Source organism: Cebidichthys violaceus, unplaced genomic scaffold (assembly GCF_023349555.1).
Source record: "Cebidichthys violaceus isolate CVI_PGR_0920_01 unplaced genomic scaffold, fCebVio1.0.p SCAF_25, whole genome shotgun sequence".
In the NCBI taxonomy this organism is placed as follows: Eukaryota; Metazoa; Chordata; class Actinopteri; order Perciformes; family Stichaeidae; genus Cebidichthys; species Cebidichthys violaceus.
The window spans coordinates 7144360-7171489 of record NW_027176428.1 but is presented as its reverse complement, the minus strand read 5'-3'; the positions used below and the strand labels follow the sequence as shown (position 1 = coordinate 7171489).

At 40.8% G+C, this 27130-nt stretch overlaps 4 protein-coding genes across 8 annotated transcripts in view; 2 read left to right on the top strand and 2 right to left on the bottom strand.

The window, feature by feature from the left end:
* dip2bb (disco-interacting protein 2 homolog Bb) overlaps positions 1-16728 on the top strand; it is a 40374-nt gene extending 23646 nt beyond the window's left edge. For 2 of the 4 annotated variants that reach the window (XM_068720226.1, XM_068720225.1), the window contains 31 exons: positions 34-125; positions 230-340; positions 434-557; positions 798-907; positions 1066-1168; positions 1265-1329; positions 1476-1569; positions 1661-1780; positions 1879-1993; positions 2364-2503; positions 3863-3999; positions 4108-4188; positions 4330-4457; positions 4679-4793; positions 5088-5289; positions 7726-7838; positions 8135-8158; positions 8652-8732; positions 8882-9005; positions 9123-9244; positions 9856-9967; positions 10946-11055; positions 11458-11588; positions 11690-11858; positions 11956-12126; positions 12231-12292; positions 12485-12542; positions 12657-12731; positions 12901-13075; positions 13278-13401; positions 13600-16728. In XM_068720226.1, the coding sequence (XP_068576327.1) occupies positions 34-125; positions 230-340; positions 434-557; positions 798-907; positions 1066-1168; positions 1265-1329; positions 1476-1569; positions 1661-1780; positions 1879-1993; positions 2364-2503; positions 3863-3999; positions 4108-4188; positions 4330-4457; positions 4679-4793; positions 5088-5289; positions 7726-7838; positions 8135-8158; positions 8652-8732; positions 8882-9005; positions 9123-9244; positions 9856-9967; positions 10946-11055; positions 11458-11588; positions 11690-11858; positions 11956-12126; positions 12231-12292; positions 12485-12542; positions 12657-12731; positions 12901-13075; positions 13278-13401; positions 13600-13852 (3641 nt within the window). In that variant the 3' untranslated portion in view covers positions 13853-16728. The remainder of the gene's footprint in view (positions 1-33; positions 126-229; positions 341-433; positions 558-797; positions 908-1065; positions 1169-1264; positions 1330-1475; positions 1570-1660; positions 1781-1878; positions 1994-2363; positions 2504-3862; positions 4000-4107; positions 4189-4329; positions 4458-4678; positions 4794-5087; positions 5290-7725; positions 7839-8134; positions 8159-8651; positions 8733-8881; positions 9006-9122; positions 9245-9855; positions 9968-10945; positions 11056-11457; positions 11589-11689; positions 11859-11955; positions 12127-12230; positions 12293-12484; positions 12543-12656; positions 12732-12900; positions 13076-13277; positions 13402-13599) is intronic. The other 2 variants (XM_068720229.1, XM_068720227.1) reach the window with 1 other exon arrangement.
* A 606-nt stretch (positions 16729-17334) lies between these two features.
* On the top strand, positions 17335-22802 carry atf1 (activating transcription factor 1). Of its 2 annotated transcripts, XM_068720230.1 has the most exons (8): positions 17335-17500; positions 18333-18424; positions 19672-19794; positions 19938-20035; positions 20133-20236; positions 20666-20848; positions 21090-21243; positions 21999-22802. In XM_068720230.1, exons 2-8 carry the CDS (start codon positions 18338-18340, stop codon positions 22141-22143), a joined length of 894 nt encoding a protein of 297 aa, XP_068576331.1. In that variant the 5' UTR covers positions 17335-17500; positions 18333-18337; the 3' UTR covers positions 22144-22802. The 2 variants fall into 2 exon arrangements, with proteins under 2 accessions (XP_068576331.1, XP_068576332.1); XM_068720231.1 differs by lacking the exon at positions 17335-17500 and having other exon boundaries at positions 17700-18424.
* On the bottom strand, positions 22691-24832 carry LOC137879485 (thiol S-methyltransferase TMT1A-like). Its single transcript, XM_068720232.1, has 2 exons — positions 24335-24832; positions 22691-23296 (listed from the first exon to the last, which is right to left on the bottom strand). The coding sequence occupies exons 1-2, from the start codon at positions 24830-24832 to the stop codon at positions 23060-23062; spliced, it is 735 nt and encodes a 244-aa protein (XP_068576333.1). The 3' UTR covers positions 22691-23059.
* Positions 24833-25066: 234 nt separating this feature from the next.
* LOC137879630 (thiol S-methyltransferase TMT1A-like) lies at positions 25067-26939 on the bottom strand. The gene is made up of 2 exons (XM_068720518.1): positions 26386-26939; positions 25067-25678 (listed from the first exon to the last, which is right to left on the bottom strand). The coding sequence occupies exons 1-2, from the start codon at positions 26878-26880 to the stop codon at positions 25445-25447; spliced, it is 729 nt and encodes a 242-aa protein (XP_068576619.1). The 5' UTR covers positions 26881-26939; the 3' UTR covers positions 25067-25444.
* Between the last annotated feature and the right edge of the window lie 191 nt (positions 26940-27130).

The following is a 27130-nucleotide window of genomic DNA, read 5'->3' as shown; positions in this document are numbered from 1 at the left end:
AACCTCCTCCCCGCTCCACCTTCTGTCTGTTAGGGAAGCTGTGGAGTCGCAGCGTGAAGCTGGCGTACACCCTCCTGAACAAGCTGGGCACCAAGAACGAGCAAATCCTCAAACCCGGAGACAAGGTGATCGAGCTGACACACAATTCACACAACAAACAAATGAAGCACAAATGTATACAACGTTTTACAGCACAAGGCGCTGAATGCAAAGTTTAATGTCTTGGTAGGTGGCGCTGGTGTTCCCCAACAGTGACCCTGGTATGTTCTGGGTGGCGTTCTACGGCTGCCTCCTGGCTGAAGTTATACCTGTGCCTATTGAAGTACCACTGTCTCGCAAAGTGAGAAATCCATCAAACATGTTCATTTTGTGAGTACAGTATTTTTTTCTGTTTAACTATGAATGTATTTTTGTGTGTGTGTGGTGTTTTTAGGATGCAGGTATCTGCCAGGTGGGGTTTCTACTTGGTAGCTGTGGTGTTGGTCTGGCTCTGACTAGTGAGATCTGTCTTAAGGGTTTACCCAAAACACCCACTGGGGAAATACTGCAGTTTAAAGGTCAGCTCTTTCATTTATCTTGATAAAAAAAAATGTACTCTTTTATTAAATGTTGATGTAAAAAAATGCAATGGCTAAATCTCAGGTCACCTTCAGACTGTTTGTACAATGTACTATGTGTTTTAATGAAGAAGTGATGATTGTATAACATTTTGAAATGAATACATTCTTTTTGTATTCTGAAGTATAATCCAAGTCCCCTTGATTTTACTTGACTTCACTGATGCCTTTCTCTGATAGGCTGGCCTCGACTAAAGTGGGTGGTGACAGACTCAAAATATCTGACCAAGCCTTCCAAAGACTGGCAGCCGCACATCCCCACTGCCAACACTGACCCTGCATATATAGAGGTAACACAGCTGCTTACTGGTGGGTCAGCTGATTGCATTAACCAGCTTTTAGGGAGATGATATTGTATAATCGGCTGACCTGAATGTTGATAAAGGTAAAGCGTGTTGCGGGTTTGCACAAGTATTCACATGTACTCCCGTGTTTCCTCTCTGTTTAGTACAAGGCGAGTAAAGATGGCACAGTGGTGGGTGTGGCTGTGTCTAAAGTAGCCATGTTGACCCACTGCCAAGCGCTGACCCAGGCCTGCAACTACTGCGAGGGTGAGTGAAGACTCGTCATCGTCCATTACCTGAAGCTTTGCTCATCAACATACTTGTTATGAGTCTGAAGTCACTTGTGTCTTTCTTCACTTTAAGGGGAAACTTTGGTGAATGTCCTGGACTTTAAAAAGGATATGGGCCTGTGGCATGGAGTTCTCACGGTAAGGGTGTGGGGATGCTTTTTACTCTTTCTGTAATTTTAGAACTAAATTTAGTAGAATGAACCAATGTGGGGCTTTGTAATGATGAGAAAAATAATAAGTATTATAATGTATTTGCTGTTTAATCAGGTTTTGTTTGTTTCCAGGCTGTGATGAACAGGATACACACTATCAGTGTTCCCTACGCAGTAATGAAGGCTTGTCCTCTCTCCTGGGTACAGAGGGTCCACATCCACAAAGGTAACACTGCTATCAGTGTGAGTATAGCCATATAAAAGTATTATAATGATAAGTGTTTAACATAACATGACATGCCACTATTCTTGTGCAGCTCGTATAGCTTTGGTGAAGTGCCGTGATCTACACTGGGCCATGATGGCTCATCGGGAACAGAGAGACACCAGTCTGGCGTCATTACGTATGCTGATTGTTGCTGATGGTGCTAACCCCTGTGAGTACTTTGTGACGCTCCAGCTTTGTAAAACGAGGTATTTTCAAACAACACAAATTAGATATAATGCATTGAATTCCCTATCTCTTGCTGTCAAGGGTCGGTGTCTTCTTGTGATGCCTTCCTGAACGTGTTTCAGTCCCACGGGCTGAAACCTGAGGTCATCTGTCCCTGTGCCACCTCCCCTGAGGCTATGACAGTAGCTATACGCAGGTATGTTGACCCGTATTTTATTTTTGTATAGCATTATATTAGAGGAAAAAGACAAACACAAAAGAAGATAGAAACCCCTTCCTTCTTCTAAGTCCCTAGTCCCACCTACCTCCCATTTCATCCTTCTTCCCGTTCCTCATTTCAATTCAAGGCCCACGAAAGGACATTACAATTAATGAAAGACAAAGGAAAAGCATGACACACTGCTTCACTCAAGGTTGATTAAAATGTTTACTGGCGTAGCAGATTGGATGGAGATGAAGACTGTTGTATGTGGTGTTGTACATGGGTGGGTGGGCAGATGGCTAACTGTAAGAACAGATGGGATGGATGGAAATGCTCAAGATTAATTGAACTCTCCCCTGTATAGACCGGGAGTACCGGGCACACCCCTCCCAGCCCGTGCCATTCTTTCCCTGGGCGGCCTGAGCCACGGTGTCATCAGAGTCAACACAGAGGACAAGAACTCCGCCCTGACTGTACAAGACGTGGGACACGTCATGCCTGGAGGTGAGGGTAGAAGGAAAGATAAATGAGTCAAAAGGAAACCATCAAAAACAAATGAAAGAAGAGTGCTTGTGTAAAGAGCTGCCAAAAAATCATTCTTGAGCTACAGTGTGACAGACATTTCAGCCTCAATAAGCAAATATGAATGTCATAGAAAAGATTTATTTGAAATATGTCGGTTGTTTCACTAGAAAGAGTGGTGTGTCACGTAGTCACATCTTGGATTTTTACGCAATCATTTGAACACAGCTACACTTACATTATCTTAAGCATGGACGTAAACCAATTGCAGGAAAATAGTATGCTTTGTAAACCATTAAAAATTAATGTAAAATTAACAGGATTTCTATGATGGTGATGAAGTGTTTTATTACTGTATTTTATCACTGTGTTTTGTGGTCCGGGTCTTTCCTCCAATCAGCACAGCCAGAAGTTAACAGATGTGCATCAATATAAGATATAGGACCAGCTCCTTCCTATCTCCAGGCCATGGTCAAGCCTTACACCCCCGCCCGACCACTTCGCTCTGCTGCCTCGGGGCGATTGGTTGCCCCGTCGCTCAGAGGTCCTGGCGGCCGATCGACCCGGTCACGGCTGTTTTCTGTCCTGGCCCCACAGTGGTGGAATGAACTTCCCACTGACGTCAGGACAGCAGAGTCGCTGCCCATCTTTCGGCGCAGGCTGAAAACCCACCTCTTCAGGAAGTGCTACCCTGAGCCTTCCACTTAGCGCTTATTGCTTTCATACTAGCTTGTTGCACTTATTGTATTTGTACTACTTATAGCACTAACTGTTTTTCTTGTTTCTGCACTGTACTTTGGCTCTGAGTTATGCTCTGCTTCATGCTCTTAGATGCTTGTTTGGAAAAGGAAATGTACTTATGACTTCTGGTGACAAGTAGTTCTTTTGATTACCAATGTTGATGCACTTATTGTAAGTCGCTTTGGATAAAAGCGTCTGCTAAATGACTGTAATGTAATGTAATGTAATGTAATGACCAGATACAAGACTGCAGCAGGCCAGGCACACCTGCTATACATGCAAACCATTTAATGAAATACTGACACTTTAAAATATTCGTGGCACGTATTTACAATACAGAAGAATATGGGACTCACTTTCCATCTCTCCAAAGTTACACAGCTCAGACAATTTATATGCTCCTCCTGAAACCTCAATAGCAAGAGGACGAATACCAGTTTTTAGATGTGCAATTACAGATCTTTGGCTTCTAGACCAGCAAGATTAAACTTTATTGTCCAGCAGGAAAAGGTCATGTAGTCCAAAAAACTGGGCTGAAATGTGCAATGTCAATTTATGCAGTCTATTAGCTGTCTGAATGCGGCCTTTGTGTGTCTCCAGCTCTGATGTGCATTGTTAGGCCAGACGGGCCCCCTCAGCTGTGTAAAACAGATGAGATAGGTGAGATAATAATCAACTCCCGTGCTGGAGGCAACATGTACTACGGCCTGCCTGGGGTCACCAAAAACACCTTTGAGGTATGAAAGTCAAATTACCTTTACAACTCGTCTGTGCTGATACAATCAAACAATTAATTTGTTTCTTTCCGTGGTGTATTTCCATCACTTCTGTGCGGTTGTGTTCAGGTGATACCAGTTAACGCTAATGGAGTTCCCATTGGAGAGATACCATTTGTGCGGTCAGGACTCCTGGGGTTCGTTGGCCCAGTAAGTAGGACCCTTTCATTACAGTACAACATCTGTGGTCACTTGAGCCATCCTGGAAACCATGCTTCTTTCTCTGTCTTTGAATGGGTCTGTATACTTACAGTATAATGACCCCGCTGTGTATCCTCCCGCGACGTACAGGGCAGTCTGATCTTTGTGGTGGGGAAGATCGAGGGTCTGCTGATGGTGAGCGGGCGGAGACACAATGCTGATGACCTGGTGGCCACCGCTCTCGCCGTGGAGCCAGTCAAGACCGTGTACCGTGGGAGGTGAGGAAACCATTAAATTCCTCTTTATACAAAGTGTGAGTGGAAAGATGGTGCTCTGTTGGTAAATTGTGGATTCAAATTCATCACTACTGACACCTGGTGGTACAAGAGAGGAACAGCTGACAAAACAGGGCAACACTGGATGTAATGGTGGCGTTATCTATAGATGTCTGACTCTGAATAGTCTTCAACATTTTTGTGTGTGTTTTTCTGTGTTTCAGGATCGCTGTGTTTTCAGTCACAGTGTTTTATGATGAGAGGGTAGCGATTGTGGCGGAGCAGAGGCCAGACGCCAGCGAAGAGGACAGCTTCCAGTGGATGAGCCGAGTGCTTCAGGTAAATCAGCTCATCATCTTCTGTCACATGCTTTTATTGTGAAGCAGCTTTTGTTCAAGTTACAGGAAACAATATACACATCTTCTTTTGTATTTAAATATGAAAACCAGCCAAACTTTAAAGCACAGTAAATCACTTGTTATTAGTGATAGGTAATAACACTATCATCCAGTGGGTCTGCAATATAGAGACAAAAGCACCATTCTGTCAACCAAGCTCTTTAGTCACCTTCAGTCTTTAAAAAAAATATTTTGTGATATTATTAGTTATTTTGTAAGCAACTGTCCTCTGCAGGCTATCGACAGCATCCACCAGGTTGGCCTCTACTGTCTGGCTCTGGTCCCGGCCAACACCTTACCTAAAACACCCCTGGGTGGCATCCACATCTCTGACACCAAGCAGTTCTTCTTAGATGGCAACCTGCACCCCTGCAACATCCTAATGTGTCCCCATACGTGTGTCACCAACCTGCCCAAGCCCCGCCAGAAGCAGCCCGGTAGGCAACGCTTATCTGCAGATAGAAACCCTGAAGATGAGAGACATTGTTGATGTTCCGCCTGTGAGAGTCAGGCAGGGTTATGAAGTGTTTTGTGAAATTAGAGCGTGGTCAGTAGTGTTACATAAAGCACACATACAGTTGTGGTCAAAAGTTTACATACACTTGTAAAGAACATAATGTCATGGCTCTCTTGAGTTTCCAGTTATTTCTACAACTCTGATTTTTCTCTGATAGAGTGATTGGAACAGATACTTCTTTGTCACAAAAAACATTCATGAAGTTTGGTTCTTTCATGACTTTATTATGGGTTAACAGAAAAAGTGATCAAATCTGCTGGGTCAAAAATATACATACAGCAGTGCTAATATTTGGTTACATGTCCCTTGGCCATTTTCACTTCAATTAGGCGCTTTTGGTAGCCATCCACAAGCTTCTGGCAAGCTTCTCGTTGAATCTTTGACCACTCCTCTTGACAGAATTGGTGCAGTTCAGTTAAATTTGATGGCTTTCTGACATGGACTTGTTTCTTCAGCATTGTCCACATGTTCTCAATGGGATTTAAGTCAGGACTTTGGGAAGGCCATTCTAAAACCCTAATTCTAGCCTGATTTAGCCATTCCATTACCACTTTTGATGTGTGTTTGGGGTCATTGTCCTGTTGGAACACCCAACTGCGCCCAAGACCCAACCTTCGGGCTGATGATTTTAGGTTATCTTGAAGAATTTGAAGGTAATCCTCCTTCTTCATTATCCCATTTACTCTCTGTAAAGCACCAGTTCCATTGGCAGCAAAACAGCCCCACAGCATAATACTACCACCACCGTGCTTGACGGTAGGCATGGTGTTCTTGGGGTTAAAGGCCTCACCTTTTCTCCTCCAAACATATTGCTGGGCATTGTGGCCAAACAGCTCGATTTTTGTTTCGTCTGACCACAGAACTTTCCTCCAGAAGGTCTTATCTTTGTCCATGTGATCAGCAGCAAACTTCAGTCGAGCCTTAAGGTGCCGCTTTTGGAGCAAGGGCTTCCTTCTTGCACGGCAGCCTCTCAGTCCATGGAGATGCAAAACACGCTTGACTGTGGACACTGACACCTGTGTTCCAGCAGCTTCTAATTCTTGGCAGATCTGTTTTTTGGTGGTTCTCGGTTGACTCTTCACCCTCCTGACCAATTTTCTCTCAGCAGCAGGTGATAGCTTGCGTTTTCTTCCTGATCGTGGCAGTGACAAAACAGTGCCATGCACTTTATACTTACAAACAATTGTTTGCACTGTTGCTCTTGGGACCTGCAGCTGCTTTGAAATGGCTCCAAGTGACTTTCCTGACTTGTTCAAGTCAATGATTCGCTTTTTCAGATCCATGCTGAGCTCCTTTGACTTTCCCATTGTAGCGTTTGTGGGCGTTTGTATCTAATGAGCCCTATTTAAATGGCCTCAGAGAAGTCACCAGCTGTAGTCACTCATAATCACTCACAAGAAGTTAAGAGGCCATGCTATGAAGCTCATTTCATTGACACAACTTTCTAAGTCACCAAAATTGCCAATTCATGTTGCTGTATGTATATTTTTGACCCAGCAGATTTTGTCACTTTTTCTGTTAACCCATAATAAAGTCATGAAAGAACCAAACTTCATGAATGTTTTTTGTGACAAAGAAGTATCTGTTTCAATCACTCTATCAGAGAAAAATCAGAGTTGTAGAAATAACTGGAAACTCAAGAGAGCCATGACATTATGTTTTTTACAAGTGTATGTAAACTTTTGACCACAACTGTAACTGAAATTGGGAAAGCAATGTTACTGCCACGTTGGCCTCTGGCTGTGGCAAAGTTCGATGAATGTCACGCAATCGGCATACTTGAGCACAGCCACCATTTAACATCTGTGTGTAACATTCTGACAAGATTACAACTGAGGTTTTCTTGGATGCTTTATTGTGAAATGTGCCTTGTTACGATCATTTGTATTTTTCAATCCTCTTCATATTATTTTCATATTTTTTGCACTCCCATCAGACTGCATAAAATCCAGATAATGAAAAAATTATAAATGTCTTAGCAGAGTTCAAGAAGCCTCAGATTTATACAACGGACTGCCCCTTAACTTTAGGAAAAAAAGTAAAAAATAACAAAAAAAATTAGAAAGGCAAAGATAGAAAGCAAACTAAGCACACATACATAAGAAAATACAGCATAAAATACTGACAACAACAAAACACACAAAATGAGCAGAAAAACTAAGCAATCAATAGACAGCAATCCATTAAAATCAAAGAAATACATAAAAAAAATACAATGAAAAAGAAGAATATATTATTAGACAACATGAATACAATGTGATGACAATTTCCTTTGATCTCTCCTCTTATATATCTCTCTCTCTCTCACACTAAATATTTTTGCTCCATTTCACACTTTACACTGTTCCTCTTGTAGTTGGTGTTGGTCCCGCGTCTGTAATGGTGGGCAACCTGGTGGCAGGGAAAAGGATTGCCCAGGCTACAGGCAGGGACCTCGGCATGATCGAAGACCAGGATCTTGTGCGGAAGGTAGCGTGGCCATAAATACTCTAGCTCTCACTTTCAACCACCCACTAACTCTTTATCTGATTACTTCAAACACATTCCCACTTTCTAAAGAGACACATGCATGTCCTTTAGCATCAGCAAGAAACACAAGATCAGTACCAATGCTCATACTGTGTTATAATGGTGGATAGTTAAGTTTGAAGATTTTCCACTGCCAGTGTAACGATGGTTTAGGCTCAAACAAAGCTCAGTTTTAGAGATGTAAGAAAAAACCTGGACTCTTCTCTCTTTCTGCTCTCATCACTCTCTGGATGTAGCTCTGTATGTGGCCCACTGTGATGGTAAGAATGAAGGCCCCCTTCTGGCATCTTCCCCCACGCCTTTGTTTATTCTTGTCACATTCTTGTATCGTGGTTTTGTTTCGTGTGCTTGTGTTAAAGTGTGACACAAGCAAAGCTTTGCATGTTTATTGTTATTATCTGTGTTACAAGATGCACCTTCTGTAGCTTTCCCTTGTTTTACTGCAAAGGTTTCTTTCACGTCCTAAGTTATTGTTCATTATTTTAAGAGCTGTGTTGGCTCAGAGTATGTAGTGTAAATTATTTGCACGTGGCAAGAGATAATTTATGCCAGACAGCTGTGTACTGAGGTATGCAGTCTCTGAGCCCCACCTTATTTTTGTTTTATATAGGTGTATTAAATTGTTCCATCAGCACTAAACTCCTCCCTGTATAAGCTCTCCATGATCGTGTTTGTAATAATTTATAAAGACTATTAAAGCACAACCTCAGATATACAGTACATACATCTAATTATTATTTCCTTTTATTTCAGCATCAGTATTTGACAGAGGCTCTACAGTGGAGGGCACAGACAGACGCAGACCACGTCCTCTTTGTTCTTCTTAATGCCAAGGTATCAAACTGATCTGTTTATATGCTGAGAAACACATTGTGTATACTTGGACTGCGATGCACAAGTTTGATGATGTTGCTGCATAAATTACTACTTGTGTTGTTGGTGACGTTGTATCCCTGTCTCTGTGTATTACTCCTGTCTTTCAGGGTGTCACAGTGAGCACAGCGACCTGCGTCCAGCTTCACAAGCGAGCGGAGAAGATAGCTGCAGCGCTCACTGAGAAAGGCAGCATCAACACCGGAGAGAACGTAGTTCTGCTTTATCCTCCTGGTGCGTTCTGCTTCTTGCTTCCTGTCTGTGTCTAGCTATTAATCCCCTTACGATTAATTATAGTGAGTTTTCTCTTCTTTTTTTCACTCCACCATTTGTCCTCTATCTTTCTCTCAGGAATTGATTTGATAGCTGCCTTCTACGGCTGTCTTTACGCTGGATGTGTTCCCGTAAATGTCAGACCACCTCACCCTCAGAACCTGGCAGCCACGCTGCCTACTGTCCGCATGATTATTGATGTGAGTGTGTGCTCTTTTGCTCATGCATGTGTCTTATTGCATGCTCGTGGGTTTGTGTGTACTTACATGTGTTTGCATTAATTTAATCCTAGTATTAGGGGTCTTTTCAGTTGTGGTTTATGTGTTAAGATATTATAAGAAATAACTTGGAGACATTGGACATTGAGCCACTTGTGATGACCCTGCTACCTAAAAAAACATGACTGTTATGATCCGTTATGTAATTGAGTAACATTGTTTCTGCAAGGTTAGACCTAAATCTCAACAAACAAAAAAAACACTTCAGTTCACCAAAAATCAGACTAAGGACCTGACCTGAAAATTACATAGACTGAATGTGTCGCTTTTATAAGTTGGATTTTATATTTTGTAACTGTGAAATGTCCCACTTAAAGTCTTAAAAAGGTAAAATGAAGGGATGTTTTGTGTAATGTTTGTGTTTATTCTTAAAAATCAATATTGCATCCGCCTTAAAAATCAGTCGGGCTATGAAAGGTAGATCATGTTATGTGCATTGGTGTATGTGTGATTATGGATGTTTTAATTAGATTACTGGCAATTTGTAGCAGCTTCTCCAATTCAAATGAAACATGCTTATGTTTTGTTCCCAGGTCAGTAAAGCTGCATGTATCCTCACCACTCAAAGTCTCATGAGGACTTTGCGCTCCAAAGAGGCTGCTGCTTCTGTTAACATTAAAACATGGCCAACAATCATTGACACAGGTAAGACAACAAAAGATACAACTTTTTTTCCAGCCGACATTTCGACTCGTCATAGCAGGAAAAGCTCAGGTGTTACATTAACTATGGCTCTGTTCTATAATTGTCCCAGTAAGCCATGACAGTGTGAAGCATCATGACTGAAGCAGCTACATGAAAGTTATCATTAACTTTATTATTTACACCTGTGATTTTTCTACTGCGACACGTCAAAATGTCTTCTGTGAAAATTCTCATGCTCAGGCTAAACTTTACCATGTGTGAATACCATGAGGTCATTTATCAACAGGACTTTGTAATACTCCAAAGTGTTGCAAATTAATTTGATAAAGAAAAAAACCCACTTCTTTTGAAGCCACCATCAGTCCATAGTTCAACATTAACACATATTTTAACCCTAAATACACATTAACTGTGCAGAGTTTCATAACAGATGTTTCGTGAACACTCATGTATTTGTAATAAGACATGACTGTTTTCTTGAATTAAGAATACATGTTTATGGCAGTTGACTTTCTTACTGGTCAAATTCAAAGTAAAAAAGGCTTATCCGTTGCTTGTAGTAGTTGTCATAGTGAATGTAAAGTGAGTCGTGTATAAAGTGCTGTCAGAAGTGTTCGTTATTGTGGACCGTTTGCAGCATTAAGACAAACAGGAAGTGGGGCATTTCTCTGCACTGCTTTCTCCAGTTATTACAGAAATTGTGGTTAGACAAACCTGTGGGTAAATCAGTGCTTGATGCATACTATACGTTTACTTTGTTTTCCTTGAAGTATGTGTGTGTTATCTTCTGTTAAACTTTTAAATGTTAAACAACATTTGAATTGGAATGAGTTGATATTTTACTCTAGTATTATTATTTGAGAGCAATAATTGAGAATATAAAATGCATTTGGTTGGTTTCATTTTGTTGTGTCATTGCTCAATATATTTAATATTTATTTTGTTACCTGTAAAACATGCACTGTCATTTTTTTGCAGATGACCTTCCTCGCCGCCGGCCTCCCCAGATCTACAAGCCGCCCACAGCAGAGATGATTGCTTATCTGGACTTCAGTGTGTCCACTACAGGCATGCTCACTGGGGTCAAGGTGAGACGGATGAGCTTCATTTTTAAATACTGCAGTGTTTGCTCTTGTTCCTAATCTAATAACCTGATGGTATTGCGTATACAGCTGTTGAGCTCCTACTTTAAGGTGTAGAAACACAACAAATGAGGGCTTTCCACACCTTAAAGTGGCTATAATCAATATTTCCAAACAATGTATATTAAATGATAATGTATTGCAAAGCATCGCCAGCAGTGATGAACCTACAGTGATCACATGAATCTGCAGCTCCGCATTCTGCCCTATGCTATATGTTGCACTGTAGCATGTAAAAGTCTTCACAAAGTAGAAGAAGGCAAGCCTGGTTGACAGAAAGAAGTTCATTAGAAAATCATTCCTGGATATGCATAGATAGTCTCTAATATGTCTTCCTGTTTGTTGCAGATCTCTCATGCCGCGGTCAGTGCACTTTGTCGCTCTGTAAAGCTGCAGTGTGAACTGTACTCATCTCGCCAAATAGCCATCTGCCTGGACCCCTACTGTGGTCTGGGCTTCGTCTTGTGGTGCCTCGCAAGGTGCAGTAAACCTACAATACATACATGCTATCTAGTAAGGTTCTCTCTGTTGTGGTGTTCCCCCATCATTCACGTTTTCTCCCTCATGTCTTGTCTTTTAGTGTTTACTCAGGTCACCAATCTGTCCTGATTCCTCCCTTCGAGTTAGAGAGCTGCTTGTCTCTGTGGCTGAGTACGCTCAGTCAGTATCGTATCAGAGACACCTTCTGCTCCTACTCCGTCATGGAGCTCTGCACTAAAGGACTGGGCACTCAGACTGAGTTACTCAAGGTATATATATTATATAAGAGAGAGAGGGAGAGAATCATGAACGATAGATATGTAATATTCCTGAAGGATTTGATTATTTTGTGTGGGTGTGTTTCAGGCCCGTGGTGTGAACCTGTCATGTGTGCGGAGCTGCGTGGTGATAGCAGAGGAACGCCCTCGGCTCGCCCTCTCACACTCCTTCTCAAAGCTGTTTAAGGACATCGGGCTCTCGTCCAGAGCTGTCAGCACTGCTTTTGGTTCACGGGTTAACCTGGCCGTCTGCCTGCAGGTACACCAACCAACTTAACCTGGCTTCACATAGAAATACACTTTGAATTATACCTAGATGAGAGCCAGTGGGACCTGTATGTACCTACTCTTTGTGTGTTACAGGGCACCACTGGTCCGGATCCCTGTACGGTTTATGTAGACATGAAGTCCCTCCGACATGACAGGTAAGAACACATGGATCATTTCAACCGAGATGACAAGTTTAAACGAAGAAGTCGTCAGTGTCCTAAACTGAGCCTTCTAAATTTAAAAAGTATTACATCCGGCCTACTGTTTACAGCAGAGTTTGGGTCTTAGCGGATGTTTCAGAGATAACGTGTGGATTTTAAATTGATTGTATACGTCTTCTTATGTAGAGTGAGGCTGGTGGAGAGAGGAGCGCCTCAGAGTCTTCCTCTAATGGAGTCTGGCAAGGTGAGATGCTTTACATATGTAAACCCATGGATGGTACAAATTCACTCAATTATTATTATTAAGTTAAAAGTGGTGCATGTTACCAGTGTATGACTATTTCTTTTTCATCTACAGATACTGCCAGGTGTTCGGGTGATAATTGTAAATCCAGAGACCAGAGGTCCACTTGGTGACTCTCATCTAGGAGAGGTGAGATGTATATGCTACACAACATGGTGGGTAAAGCCTTGTTCCTTCTGAAACCGAGTTCTGACCCAGTGTGTGTGTGTTTTTTTCTCTCTCTCTCTCTCTCTCTCTCTCTCTCTCTCTCTCTCTCTCTCTCTCTTTCTCTCTCTCTCTCTCTCTCTCTCTCTCTCAGATTTGGGTGAACAGCCCTCACAATGCCAGTGGCTACTACACCATCTACGGAGAAGAGAGTCTTCAGGCCAACCACTTCAACACCAAGCTCAGCTTTGGAGACCCGCAGACCTTATGGGCCAGGACGGGATACTTGGGTTTTGTAAAGAGGACTGAGCTGTTGGAGGCCAACGGGGGTGAGTAGACCCTGACGGAGCTCAAGTCTAGATTTAAAACTAAATAGATTGGACTGAGACAGTCAGTCTTGATGAGTTTATTACGAGGTAGATTATTATCACTTTTTAACAGGAAGCACACTCCTGGCTGCTTACACATTTCCTTTTACTTTGCCTGCATACTTTTCTGGGTGGATTATGTTGCCTGTATTTCTGTTCTCAGATCGGCATGATGCTCTCTTTGTGGTGGGCTCACTGGATGAGACCTTGGAGCTTAGAGGGCTGCGCTACCACCCAACTGACATTGAAATCTCAGTGTCCCGGGCTCACCGCAGTATAGCAGAGAGGTGAAAATGGTCTTGATATACATACCTACCTGACAAAGACTTTACTAATGTTTTTTCGGAAACTACAGTAATATCCACCACTAAAATGCAAACTGCTCCAACGGCACACAGTGATACATACATTTAATTCCACCGTGACGAAAGCGAATACGAAAACTAGTCCTTTTAACATTGCTTCTGGGTTCTTGTTCTTCACAGTGCTGTGTTTACGTGGACCAACTTGCTGGTGGTGGTGTCAGAGCTGTGTGGTTCAGAGCAGGACGCACTGGACCTGGTGCCTCTGATAACCAACGTGGTCCTGGAGGAGCACCACCTCATCGTGGGTGTGGTGGTCATTGTGGACCCCGGCGTTATACCCATCAACTCCAGGGGAGAGAAGCAACGCATGCACCTTCGTGACTCTTTCCTCGCTGACCAGCTGGATCCCATCTATGTCGCTTACAACATGTAAGGGGTTGTGTTGATCTGGGCTTGTTTAGGCATCCACATTTTGGATACTTCTGCATCATCACCCCGACGCTCGACTGCGGCTTTGGCAGAGGGTGAAAAGGAAAAAGCATGAACCACATGTATTGCCACCCAGCCCTGTGTGACACCAGCATATATTGGCCACTGCATGTCTGTGATTGGACCTGCCATGTTTGGAGTTCTTCACTGTGTTTTATAGATAGAATTTTGTAAATGGGACAGAAGCAACGTGTACTGCATACAGCAAAGAAAAAATAAACCCTGTTGCACTTTTTTTATGGAAAGGGTGAAACATACAACAGGACCACTTTTGAAATCATTTCTATGTATAAAAAATTCCATCGTCTTATTAAGTACCTACCACAAACCTCGTAGAATACTTTCCCTTCTGTTTCCATACAAATACCAAGAGCTATTAAACTTGGATCAACAACTTGAAATATTTTTTACACAAACGCATGCCCTGAGCACTTGTCAATTCTCACTACCACGGACGAACAAAAGAGGGCAGATGAAAACAAACCATTATCTCAGTCTGTGTGCATTATTTAGAAAGCTTATTTTGTCCCATGATAATGAAGCCAAAAACTATTTCACAACGTTCCTGCCCTAATATATTTCCTGCCTTATAAAACTTCAGCCATACATTCCTATCTTGGTTTTTAATGAATCTGTTATTAATGGCTGTTTACTCTCCTGTGGTTTTGACTAGTAGTGGAAATCCTGACTGATATCCAAAGGGATCAAACTAAAAGAGGAAAGTGGCCATATTCTGTACTGCACCTATAAAGGCCTGTTGTATTTTAGATACTATGTTACTGTATAGATATATTTTAATTGTATAAATGTATAAATGTTAGACTTGTCTCTCTCAGTTGATGGTTTATGGATAGTTAACCCAGCTGAGGGATTACAATTGTAGCAGAGAGAGGATTGTAAATAAGATTTAACAGTTTTGACAGTACTTTTGAAATGGAATATTAGTTGTATAATGGAGGTTAAAGATAATTAACTTTAAAGCATTGTTAGTCAGGATAGATAGAACATTGCACTTTCTCAAAAATGATCTATTTTATTATAACAATGAGGCATTATAACAAAAGGTTCAGGAGCATCAGGATTCTTGCTTGAAGAGCTTTGAGAGTTTACTAGGAGGACTATCACTGTTAATGACGGGGAACTTTCCTGTCGGCCATTGAAAAAAACCACTTGGCTAAAGACCAATATCATGACTTTTCAGGCTACTGGGTTTTTTTGTAAAAATATTCAAAAATATAAAAAAAATAGGCCCACAACCCTTTATCTAATATCCATTGCCATTGTACTTTGTATCGGTAGACAGTCACACACCTCTCATTTTTGTATTGCAAAATAGAGCTAGTGTTTAAGAGTTTGTCGCTTTCCTTTTCCTTTTCACACTCAAAGTTCATTCGAATTGTAATTTGTATTTGTGCAACTTTGTTAAGAATTACTTTGAATGCTAACAGGATTGTTGTCGGTACTTAAGATGCAAGTCATCATTTATCTGGATACATTTCTTTGTTCTGTCACTGGATTTAAAAGCACTTATAAAGGCAGTTGCAAAGCTGAGCCATATCTGAAACATCCTTGATTGGCAAGTAAAGTAATTGTATAAAAAAGAGTGAAAAAAAGAAAAAATTATAATATTTGCATCAAGATGTATTTGCAAAATGTGTTTGATTTCCTGTTATCTCATGCTTTCCTTGTGCTCCTTGCCATAATTTTTAGGTTATTTGTACTGGATTATACTGTATTTCAGTGATGAACAGTTAATGTAAACATGTAAATAGTATTTGTTAATTTTAGACTTTTGCAATTGTCCCATTATAAGATACAATCATGCCAAACACAATATTGGACAGATGTTTGATCATTAAAGGTAAACAAATATAATCCATTGAATTACTGCACTTTGCACTGGTGGTACTTACAGCAGGTGTCTACTTTGTGGACTAACTATCCCTACTTCATCTTACATTAAATGTGTTACTAATTTTAGATATATAATGCTTGGCATTTGCTTTTGCCCAGTTTAAGTCCACCTAGAGTAAAAACTAATAGCACTTCATCTTAGCTTTTACATTGCATCCTTCGTTTGCAGCAGAACGTTTGCATGATTCTGCCAAGCACAAGAAGAAATCAGCTTGAGGCACAAATGGACTAGATATATATGTATGAAATAATTGTTTATTCAGGGAACAAAACTCATAACACAGGGATGGACCAGGTGGTCCCTTGGTGCAATCTGTGAATAATACCCATAAAATGTAGACTTTTGTCAAAATCAAATCTCCTTGTTATTAAGGCAGACCTAATGAGCAAAAATAGGGGTTACTGACGACCAGTGTCCATATACCATCTACCTGCTTTGCTGGGAAGTCTACAAGGGCTTCTTTTGGTTTCCACTCTTCCGTCAGAGTTGTCACACACTATGCAATCCCAATGAGTGCAATATAATTTCAAAGCTTGCACAGTCTGGTGAAATAACATGATGCTTAAACATTTTGTAATAACTAAGAACAGAGGACTGATGAAATTTAACCGGTAGTGTACTTAAGTCTGGATTAATCTCTCTTGAGCTGTTCTATCTATATTTTGTGTATGCACTCATGGTATGTTGTATATTAATTATTTGGTGAATTCTATACTGCTCCATGAGGGTGTGATCCACTAATGAATATTTAATGTTAGGGAGGTGTTTTAACTCGTATAGTTAAGAAATCAAGGTGGTACACCCCTTCCCATTTTCTCACTTATTTTCTATTTTGGTTTGTTGTACTTTGTTTTATACTTTATGTGAAAGTAATACAGAATAAACAAAACCATGTAATCATTTCAGATGTCCTGATATTCATGAGTTTTGATTATTACACAACTAGCATTCTTACAGTGAAAGCATTTTAAGAATTTGTCATAATAGACAGGAAAGATTTCTTTGTCGCAAAACCCCCATGTATGGCTTGCTGAAAAAGGCTGACAGCTACTTGTAAAATGGGAAATATGAGTCTGAATTTTAAAACACATTTGTTAAAAGATTCGTCTTGTTTCAAGATGAGATGACCAAACACAAGAGGGCAAAATCTGTGACACGAAAATTAGTGTAGATACTACTATGTCAATGTTAAAATATCTTAAGTAAAATCATTCGTAATAACAATAAATAAAAGTATTCACTATGCAGAATGCCCCCAGTGTTATATTATTGGATTATTATTGCAGATGCATCAATGTGGAAGCAGCATTTTAATATTCTAGCAGCTGAAATGAAGACACAGTTACTTATACTTTAAATATAAAGTAGCATATTTTATGTAACAAGTGGGCCTTCGCCACCCTGTCCTTGTACTTCTACCAGTTGCTCAGACTCTTTACCAATCACAAAGCCTAAATAAACTATTACGTAATGCGTCTTTGCCGAGCAGCACCGCCCATTTCCTTTGGGGGGAAAAAAAGTGGTCAGCTATTTTTTTTTAGCTGACATCTTTGTATTTTTAGCCGTTAGCCACTTCTGCTAAGTAACTTTTCAAGGCATTTCTTGCCTCAAAGTATACACACGAAATTGCACGACGTCCACGTTGAGACCAGCAGCAGTTACGCGGTCCTTGAAAAGGTAAATGTTGGCTGGCTTGAGCGGTAATATTGTGTTCGTCTTGCCGTCTGCTCCGCTGTGGCGGTAATGGCGGCTGTTGCTTCGTCAGCTCCTAGCCGTTTTACGAAGAGGGAAGGTGTAGTTAGCTTAATGGCTCCCCGTCTCGCTGACGTCTATTGACGCGGTAACTTGCGTGCCAGTGACAGAGTTGCACATATTTGCTCAACGAGACTAAAGCTCATCCTTCCTGTGAACTAGAGGAACAAAACTCGCCCCGCTTTTAGTTCTTAAAATGTTCTTTTTAACGGTTTAAATTGGTTAACATCCGTTTAAGTGAACGTTAGCTAACGTTAACTAGCAACGCAGATGTTAGCGAGGGCGAACATGCTATAGCACGAGTGACTGAAATGATAACTTTACATTTCAGATGTAGAAATCGGTTAGGATGAAGTCGCCCGCTTAAAATCTTAAAATGTAACATTTAACCCACGAGGGTGAAAAGTTAACAGTATTGACTTTCGGGCCTAGCTGTTTTTCTTAACTCCATGTTATGAGTTAGTTGCATTGGCTAACACGATTGAACCAAAGAGGAAGTCGATTTTGTAGTTAGCTTAAACGCACCCGTTCAAATTTAGAAGAAAGGGTCGGGGAAAAGTATGGATCAGAGCGATATATTGATATCGCTCTGGTCTGTTGCACGTTGTCTGGAAGAGTTGTTTATTATATCAACAAATAGCGCACAGGCCACAGCGGAGTACAGCATGTTATAGGCATGCAGCCACAGACTGTTGTTTTGTTGCATTAGTGCCATTGTAAAGCGGTAATATTGATTTAACTGTTGTTTGTTCCCCAGTTACTATGGAAGAAGTACGGCAGGGCAGCAATGGCACTGAGTTACAGACTACCACCATCACATCCGCTCAGTTCTCACAGATAGCCCAACAGGTAATTAATATGATCTCACAATACTGCAGTTCTTTAATGCCTTTAATGCCTCTGAATCTCTTGTTATGCTAATATACATCTAGTCCATTTTGTTTAGGAATGCTATGCTGAAAGCACACTTAAATGTCTTAAAGTTAGCTTATTAGTAGAGCTACATGTATTTTTATTTAACGCTTGCTGTTATTCAGATGGATCCAAGAAGTTGATCATGAAGAGTTTTTATTTTATCAGCAAAGTTAAAGGTCAACTGAAAATGAAATCATATCTTTAAAAATATCATAAATAATTATCTGCACAATGACACATTAAGTAGCTAAAGTGTTTATTCTCACTATCCAGTACAAATTAAGTCTTTAACTTAATGTATCATCTGCAGTTTCACCTGTCCCTTACCAATTTTGTAATGCAGGCCAAGATTACTGAGTCCATGTTTTAGTGAGACCAGCCTGCTTAATGGAGTCTCACTCCTATGTTGCTGTCTTACTTACTTGTTGATGTATCAGAGGATGTTCCAATTTCTTAGAAAAACAACCTTATGTTCCTGTTTCAGTTCATAGCATCTGATAAGACAGCAGTTCTTAATTTGTATGGATTTGAAGTGTGCTTATAAACTGTAACTGAGGGTATATTAACACATACTGAAATTATATAGAGAGTAAGTTCGTTAAAGTAGAATTTAAATGATCACTTCATCCAAATTACACCTTTTCAACCGTCATGGACTATCATGCAGCTAGTTCTGGTTTTATGAGATACCAGAGATACCATTGATGGGGTAATTCTGTAAAAAAAAAAAAAAATATATATATATATATATATATATATATATATATATAAAACTTAATATGAACTTGTCTTTGCAAAAACAATGTCTTGGTTATTCGAGATAATCGTTAGCCGTCAATGAGAGGAACCCCTTCACAGCGGGGTCCTTAGATCGTCCAGTGTTACCATAAGAGACATTCTTTTTCATTGTATTGGAGTGGTGACAGAAGCATCAGTGGTAGAGCTCAATCCTAGCCGTATAAAACCAAAACCATCTCCATGGCTTGATGCCACAAAAGGTAACTGAAACACAAAAAGTGTTTTGTGTAATTTGGGTGAAATGATGACTCGTTTTAAGCATTTTTTTTTTCTTCTACAGATGAGTTTCAATGAGCTTCTGAACTCACTGCTTTTGTGCACAGAAATTGATGGTAATTGCCACAATAAATATGTTGTGTGGATTTTAAATTGTATTTCTGTAGATGTCACTGGGTGGTGGTTCTGTGGCTGTTGTACAGCTGCCAGGGGGTCAGTTTCAGGTTCAAGGGGTGATCCAGTCTGCGCAGTCGTCGGTCATTCAGTCCCCTCAGATGCAAACTGCACAGGTGAGACCACTTGCTTTCCTTGACACTGTACAATTTCTCAATGTGATTAATTCATCTCCTTAGTTTATTTTTTAAAAACCTTCAATATGCCATTCTGTCCACTTACTCATATGCACTTAGTTAATCCATCTCCCTCTTTCAAGGCCCTGGGTTCAGATAGTGACGATTCACAGGACTCATCGGACAGTGGAGCTGTAGCCCATAATACCAGAGAAATACTGGCGAGGCGGCCTTCATACAGGTAAAAGAAAACAACAACATGTACGCCAGACACATAACAAAAACAGTCTTCAGAAATGAATTCCAATTCAATTGACCTTGCTCCTCTCACTATGCAGAAAAATCCTAAATGAACTGTCTGAGGAAGTAACGGACAGCCAGGTATCCACAGGTGTTACTGTACCCACCACCCAAATCTACCAGACCAGCACCGGCCAGTACAGTACGACCTTTTCTGTTCAATAGTACTTGCATTAAAAATAAGAGTTAGTCATTTGGCCTGTGAAATTGAGAATTTGTTATCAAATGTTGTTAGTCTCTAGACCACAGAATTAATCATAGATAAACATATGTTGAATTTTTTGCAAAGGGAACGTTGGGATAAATGTGATTATGTAACAAAACGTACTGTATGCTTCGTGTTAATATGCTCACAAGAAAATGTGTAGATCAGAAACCAAATTTCTTGTAAAATGGGGGGGGGGGATCCCCAAAAGTAGTTACTAAAAGAGTACTCTGTAGATCTCAGAATTAACCTAGCCAGCTGAAATGTGATGTTCTTGTTTTTGTTTTATTATTTTATTTAATTTTATTTATTTTTTTATAACTTGTGCTTTACCCAATTCTAATGCCAATTTTATGATTATTGTAGTTACTATAAACCCTAATGGCACCATCCAGCTTGCCACTACGGGGTCTGAAGGCATTCAGGGGCTTCAGGCTGTCACCATGGCCAACGCTGGTGGAGCCCAGCAGAACACCACCATCCTTCAGTATGCCCAGACACCTGACGGCCAGCAGATACTGGTGCCCAGTAACCAGGTCGTTGTGCAAGGTAAGCAAAATGTGCTGTTTTAATACAATGAATGAATGTGTGAGAGTGTGTGTGTGTGTGTGTGTGTGTGTGTGTGTGTGTGAGTGAGTGAGTGAGTGTTCACTTAAGATCTCTGGTGTTTTTCATGGGAAATAACACTTTAATGTTATGTTTGTTTATGGTTAAAAAAAATAACAAATTAATGTCTAAACTTCTTAAGTGATGTATCCTGTCAACGTTTGACTGTCATGTCACCCCGCAGGTGCAGGAGGAGAGGTGCAAACATACCAGATCCGCACAGCGCCCGCATCCAGCGCCCTGTCTCAGACTGTAGTCATGACGTCTCCTATGGGGCTGTCTCAGGGCAAGAGTGACGACCCAACAATGAAAAGGGAAATCAGGCTTATGAAAAACAGGTACAGTTTAAGTTTTTGTGATGGTGCAGTTGCCTCCATTACTGGAATTATGTAGAGCTCAGAAACAGGCTAATTAACCTGTGAAAACCTACATAGACCCGTTTGGGTCTTTTTATGGGGGGACAGGGAATCTTTAGAGGGAGATATCAAGTCAACAGTGTGTGCCACATAGAAGTGGTACACATCATCCTAAAGCTGAGATGAAGCTCATGCGTGTGTGTCAAGTTGTTCTACACTGCGTGCACAATTATTAGGCAAGTTGTATTTTTGAGGATTCATTTTATTATTGAACAACTACAGTGCTCTCGGTCAATCCAAAATGTTAATAAACCTCAAACCTGAATATTTAAGAAAGTAAAAGTGAGGTTTTGGCTTTCTAAGGAGAATATCTATGTGTGCACAATTATTGGGCAACTATTAGTGCGCACAATTATTATGCAACTAAATGAATAACTAAAGTTTTCTCATCTCACATGTTTATTTTCATTTTCATAAATCAGGATAGACAGACACTACCAAAACAAGCTTCTCTACAGTGACATCACTAGCGCTTTTTAGAAAAGTTCCACTCACAAAAAAGATGCTGGGTGCAGCCCTTTTTCCTCTAGGCTCTCTCCTCATCGGGAACAACTGAAAAATGTCTTTCTGTAACTTTGATGTATGTAATTTTATGTCGAAGTAGTGAACATACTGTACATTGTGATGTGCTGCAGGTTAATTAATTGCATAATCTAACATTGTTCTCCCTCTTTCAGAGAGGCAGCACGTGAATGTCGACGGAAGAAAAAGGAATATGTGAAATGCCTCGAAAACCGTGTAGCTGTTCTTGAAAACCAAAACAAGACCCTGATTGAAGAACTCAAAACATTAAAGGACCTTTATTGTGTCAAAACAGGATAACCTGTTTGAATCGAGGCTGCGGATTGGGACATAATTTGGGAGCGACTCAGCTCAGCCATTTGGACATGAACAGGGTTTCTGGGAACACTTAATTTCAGGCTGAGATCCTCATGTTTTTTTTACTCTGTTTGATATAAACGTGACAATTGATGGCACTAAGATATACTCGACAAATACATTTTTTTCCACTGCTGTTTTTTAAATTTGCTAACACTATAACATTTATAGTTGTGTACATTTTTAATACTGGGAGGTTCAAAATGGTGAGCTTTAACTTTGAGCCTCAGTTTGTAAATGTATCCCGTGTTTTTAACTTTTTTTTTTTATCCTCTAACAGCATCAGCAGAATGTTGACTGTATAAATCCCACACAGACATAATTCCTGTTTATATTGTGGACCAGCATCTCCCCTCATTTCTCTATAAGGACATGTTACAATCGTCATTCCTATTTGTGCAATGGAATATATAGGATAACAAATGATGACATTGAGTGTGGTTTGTTTGGTTGTTTTTAGGCAGTTACTTAGACAATCAGGGAAAAAAAGCAGTGTCCAGGTAATATTTATTATGTACATCTTGGGAGGGATGGAGGGAAAGAAGAACAAACTGTATGAAATGTTGCTGATTCTGTAAATAAATAAATATATTTTCACTCAATAGATGCAGTGGCTAGTGTATTTTTGTTCAATGTAATTGAAAATGTATAGATTGACATGAAGACTTAATTTGAACTCGGTGTTTTATAACGAATGTTAGCAGTGGAACAATGAAAGTGTTGGCACATGATGGGGCCGAGAGAGAAAACAATCACCATAGTATGGGTTAGCAGCAAAATATCATAGTGACTAATGACTGGGCTAAACTTTCTGAAGCCCATAAGAGGCACAATGATGTCTGCCCATTCTCCCCTGCAGTCATTTAATGGAATATCCCATGATATGTGGTCTTATCAGCCGAGTAACCTCTGGAGCCTCGACATGTTTTAGGTGAAGTTCAGAAAAACCAGCAGCCTCTAGATCTTTCCACGTTGCTCTGGTGATCATGCATCCATCTCCAAGATAGTACCACAGAGGCTCAAACACGTGCTGTAAGAAGTATGTACAGGAGGAGGGATCTGAGACAACATGCTCCAAAAAGTAGAAGGCTCCACCCTGTAAGAGAGAACCAACAACAAGAAAACCAAATCAGGACTGCAGTGCCTGTTATTCGTTAGGACTGTGAAGCAGATGTGTGGGGATTAAGAAGTTAATACTAGAGATGACAATTCACCATTCTGAACTGACTGTGATGGTCATTAAAATGTTTGACACTAAAAACAAACATAGTGCAGACTCCCATAGCCATGTGTGTAATGTAGAAAAACAAGACTCATTTTGCCCTGATAGTCAGATCGGAAATGATTTATGACAGACATCTACAATGACAATAAGTAGCCTAATTTTACCTGATACGTTCTACATACTATCGCTTGAGCAAGGCCGGATTACCAAGCGAACCCTCAGGACCCCAAAAAGCTTCAGATGTTTTTTTTGGACCCGGCAATTTGCAATGTGCAGTAACAACAAAAGGCATAATTTCCTAATGTTGTAGCCTTGTCTTGTAGAAGCGTCCAGTGACAAAATCAAGTTTGAACTTAATTATTTCCACAAACTAACTGACACAGAAATCCTGAGGCCAGGTGGTTTCATTCACTACAAAAAAGCAAGTTTACAGAGACTTCAAGTAGCTTATAATGATGCTATGAGAATTTTACTTAAGAAACTGAGATGGTGTAGTGCAAGTGAAATGTTTGTGGCTACAGGAGTCAATACTTTCCAAACTGTTTTAAGGAATTTAATGTATACACTTATTTGCCGGCGTAATGACTCTGAAAATGTTTGATCAAACATAAGGTTTAGCAGTCCCTGTGGAGGCATTGGTACAGCTGTCTCTTTATAAGGCATTGGTAGGCCTATGTACTTTTATTGTGCACTTGTATGTCATTAAACTTCCTATTTGCAGCTTGTTGTGTGTGCACCAGAACACACAGTACACACACTGCACAGAGGGCGGGAGGAACTAGCTTTTCGTGTTTGTTTTGTGGTCGGGCCCTCCTCTACCAGCCACGTAGCCTATTAATAAATCACCAATGTTCGGGAAACCAGTCATTAACAAAATAGTTCCCATGAAAGCTGCATACCGACACTCACCGTTCTGAGGATGCGTCGGACTTCCTGCAGCACGCACTGCACGTTGATGACCGAGCAGAGAACCAAGGTGCAGACAACAACGTCCACTGACTCGTCCCTCACCGCCTCCATGTCCTCCCCAGACACGACTACAAACGTGTCATAGGTCAAATGCGTGTTCGCGTCCATGCTTAGCCGCAGGTACTTCTCGAAATGCGGGTTGGGGTCGGTGCAGGTCACCGTGCAGCCGTCGGGGTAAAACTTGAAGTTCGCCCCGCTGCCACAGCCGATCTCCAGCAGACGAAGAGTGCCGTCGCTGTTTGCAAATTTGCCCACGTTTCGGAAAAGGTCCCTCTTGGTTTTGTGCATTTTATCGTTGTATGCGAATGTTATGTTGTAGGCAAGCCATGGAAACAAGCGTTTGTACATACCGTACAGGCCCGTGATGTCCATCAGATAGAAGGGTAAAGTCAACATAAAACAAAGCAGTCTGCATAACTTCAAGAGACAAGACGTCATTGTACTCTGAGCCAAGCAACGCGTTAGGGGTATCTAGCTCGAGACTTACAAGATCAAAAGATTACTCTTAATACCTCAGAGATGATGTCTGTGTCTCACCATACGATGGAGCAAATACCCCGCAGAGTGCATGAGGCGCAACTAGGAGAACACTTCCAAGTTGCCCCACATGTTTTAACTTTCTTGTCTGTATCATATCAATACTGGTTTAAAAAGAAAACATGGATCATGTAGCAGGATCAAACTCTTTAATCACCAACATTAGGACTACACAATTAGCTTGATAACAGCAAAAACATATATCATAAGTTATGAATCCAGCAGTAGCACATAAACACAGGACAGATATTGTCTATGGCAGTAACACATTGATTTATCAGTTTTGGAGATGGGAAAAGACAAATAGAAAATCAAACATATTTTTCACTTAAACAGCAAAAAAAATGAGTAATATATAAAAAAGTTTTAGTCAATGTGTTAAAATAATGTGTCTTTACAAATACAAAGACTGAGTGGTTTTTCCATGGCAAAAATAAAATTAGTATTAGACTGACTGGCGTTATTTGTCCCTGGTGGTGATCAATCATATTACAAAAGAGAAGAGAGGATAATTTATTTTACAGCATAACCGACAATGTGCGGTTTGATTGCGAACATCAATGGTGCTTCGATGTGTCTCAGCTTGAGTTCAGAGAAGCCAGCTGCCTCCAGATGTTTCCATGTTTCCCGGATGACCTCACATCCATCCCCAAAGTAGTACCAAAAAGGCTGAAGTACATGCTGGAAGAAGTATGACCAAGTTGAGGGATCTGCAACGACATGCTCTAGGAAAAAGAAGGCTCCACCCTGCACAACAAAGTTTGGTTATGTGTTTACTGTGCAAACTTGTGTTTCCATACTTTTCTCATGTTTTATAATGAATACATTTTGTTGCATGTTATGTTTCCTGAAACAGAGGATCCTTACCACATATACTTGAATATCGACTGAAACTTGACATTATGGATTTAAAGTCTTAGTCTATACTTAATTGAGAGTAGCTCTTGTTTGAGATATGTCATGTTGGCACACAGGTCAAATTTAGCACAGTGTATGCTTGATAAAAGCCTTTGAGAAATCCAGTGGCAACAATTTTACGATTAAATAATTAATACTTTGGCTGGTGCATGTGTAGGGAATCACTTCTCTGCTTTGCTTGTTTTGCTCAATATTTGAATGAAAACAAATACAAACAATTAAAGTAGACTTCTACGCATGTTTCTTAAGCTTAGTTACTTATTTATTCCCACTGGTTAATGATTAGTCCATGAGGTGCACTGCATAACAGCAGCCTCAATAACATGGAAAGCTACGGCTGAAAATAGCCATTTTATGGTGAGAGCATTTACTTCGGGACGAGGATCCCCCAGTCAGAGCTAGCTGATGTGGCCCGGGAAAGGGAAGTTTGGGGTCCCCTGCTTGGAGCTGTTGCCCCCGCGACCCGATCCCGGATAAGCGGACGAAGATGAATGATGAAAAACGAGTGGTTATTTCAGGAGTCACAGATTACTTACTGGTCTCAGCAGGCGACGAACCTCTCGCAGAGTTTGCGGTATGTTGTTGACAGAGCAGAGTACCAGGGTGCAGACAACAACGTCTACCGATTCGCTCTCAACTGACCCCATGTCCTCCCCCGACGCCACCAAAAATCTCTCATATGAGAGCTGGTCATTGTCGACCATGCTTGCCTTCAGATACTTCTGAAAATGAGGATTCGGGTCGGTGCAGATCACCTTGCAACCGGGCGGATAAAACTCAAAATTTGTGCCGGTGCCGCAGCCGATTTCCAAAATTGTGAGCTGCCCACCAGGCTTGTTGAACTCGGAGAGACTGCGAAACAGCTCCTTCTTCTTGTCGTACATTTTCTTGTTGTACATTATAGAGCACCGATAAAAACAGATTGGGAAGAAACGTTTGTATATTGCATACATGCCCATGGCATGGATCAGATGAAGAGGCAAGCATAAGACATTGACGATCAAAGTGCAACATGCCATTAGGAAAGCCATGTTTTTGCTGTTCCAGACCTTCGTGTCAGCCAGCCGAGCGAATTGGACTGACACGCTTGCTGTCAAATTGATAAAGTCTAGCTAAAGTAGGAAGTCCGGTTGAGTTTTCAAAATAAAAGTCGATAAGTAAAGACGCAACTAACGTACCAGCGTGAAATAAGTCGTCATCGGCCATGCTGTAACGTCAGTAGACGATTTCAAGTTAAATCCACCTGTCATTACCAATTCAGTGCGCATTATGCTGTCTTTG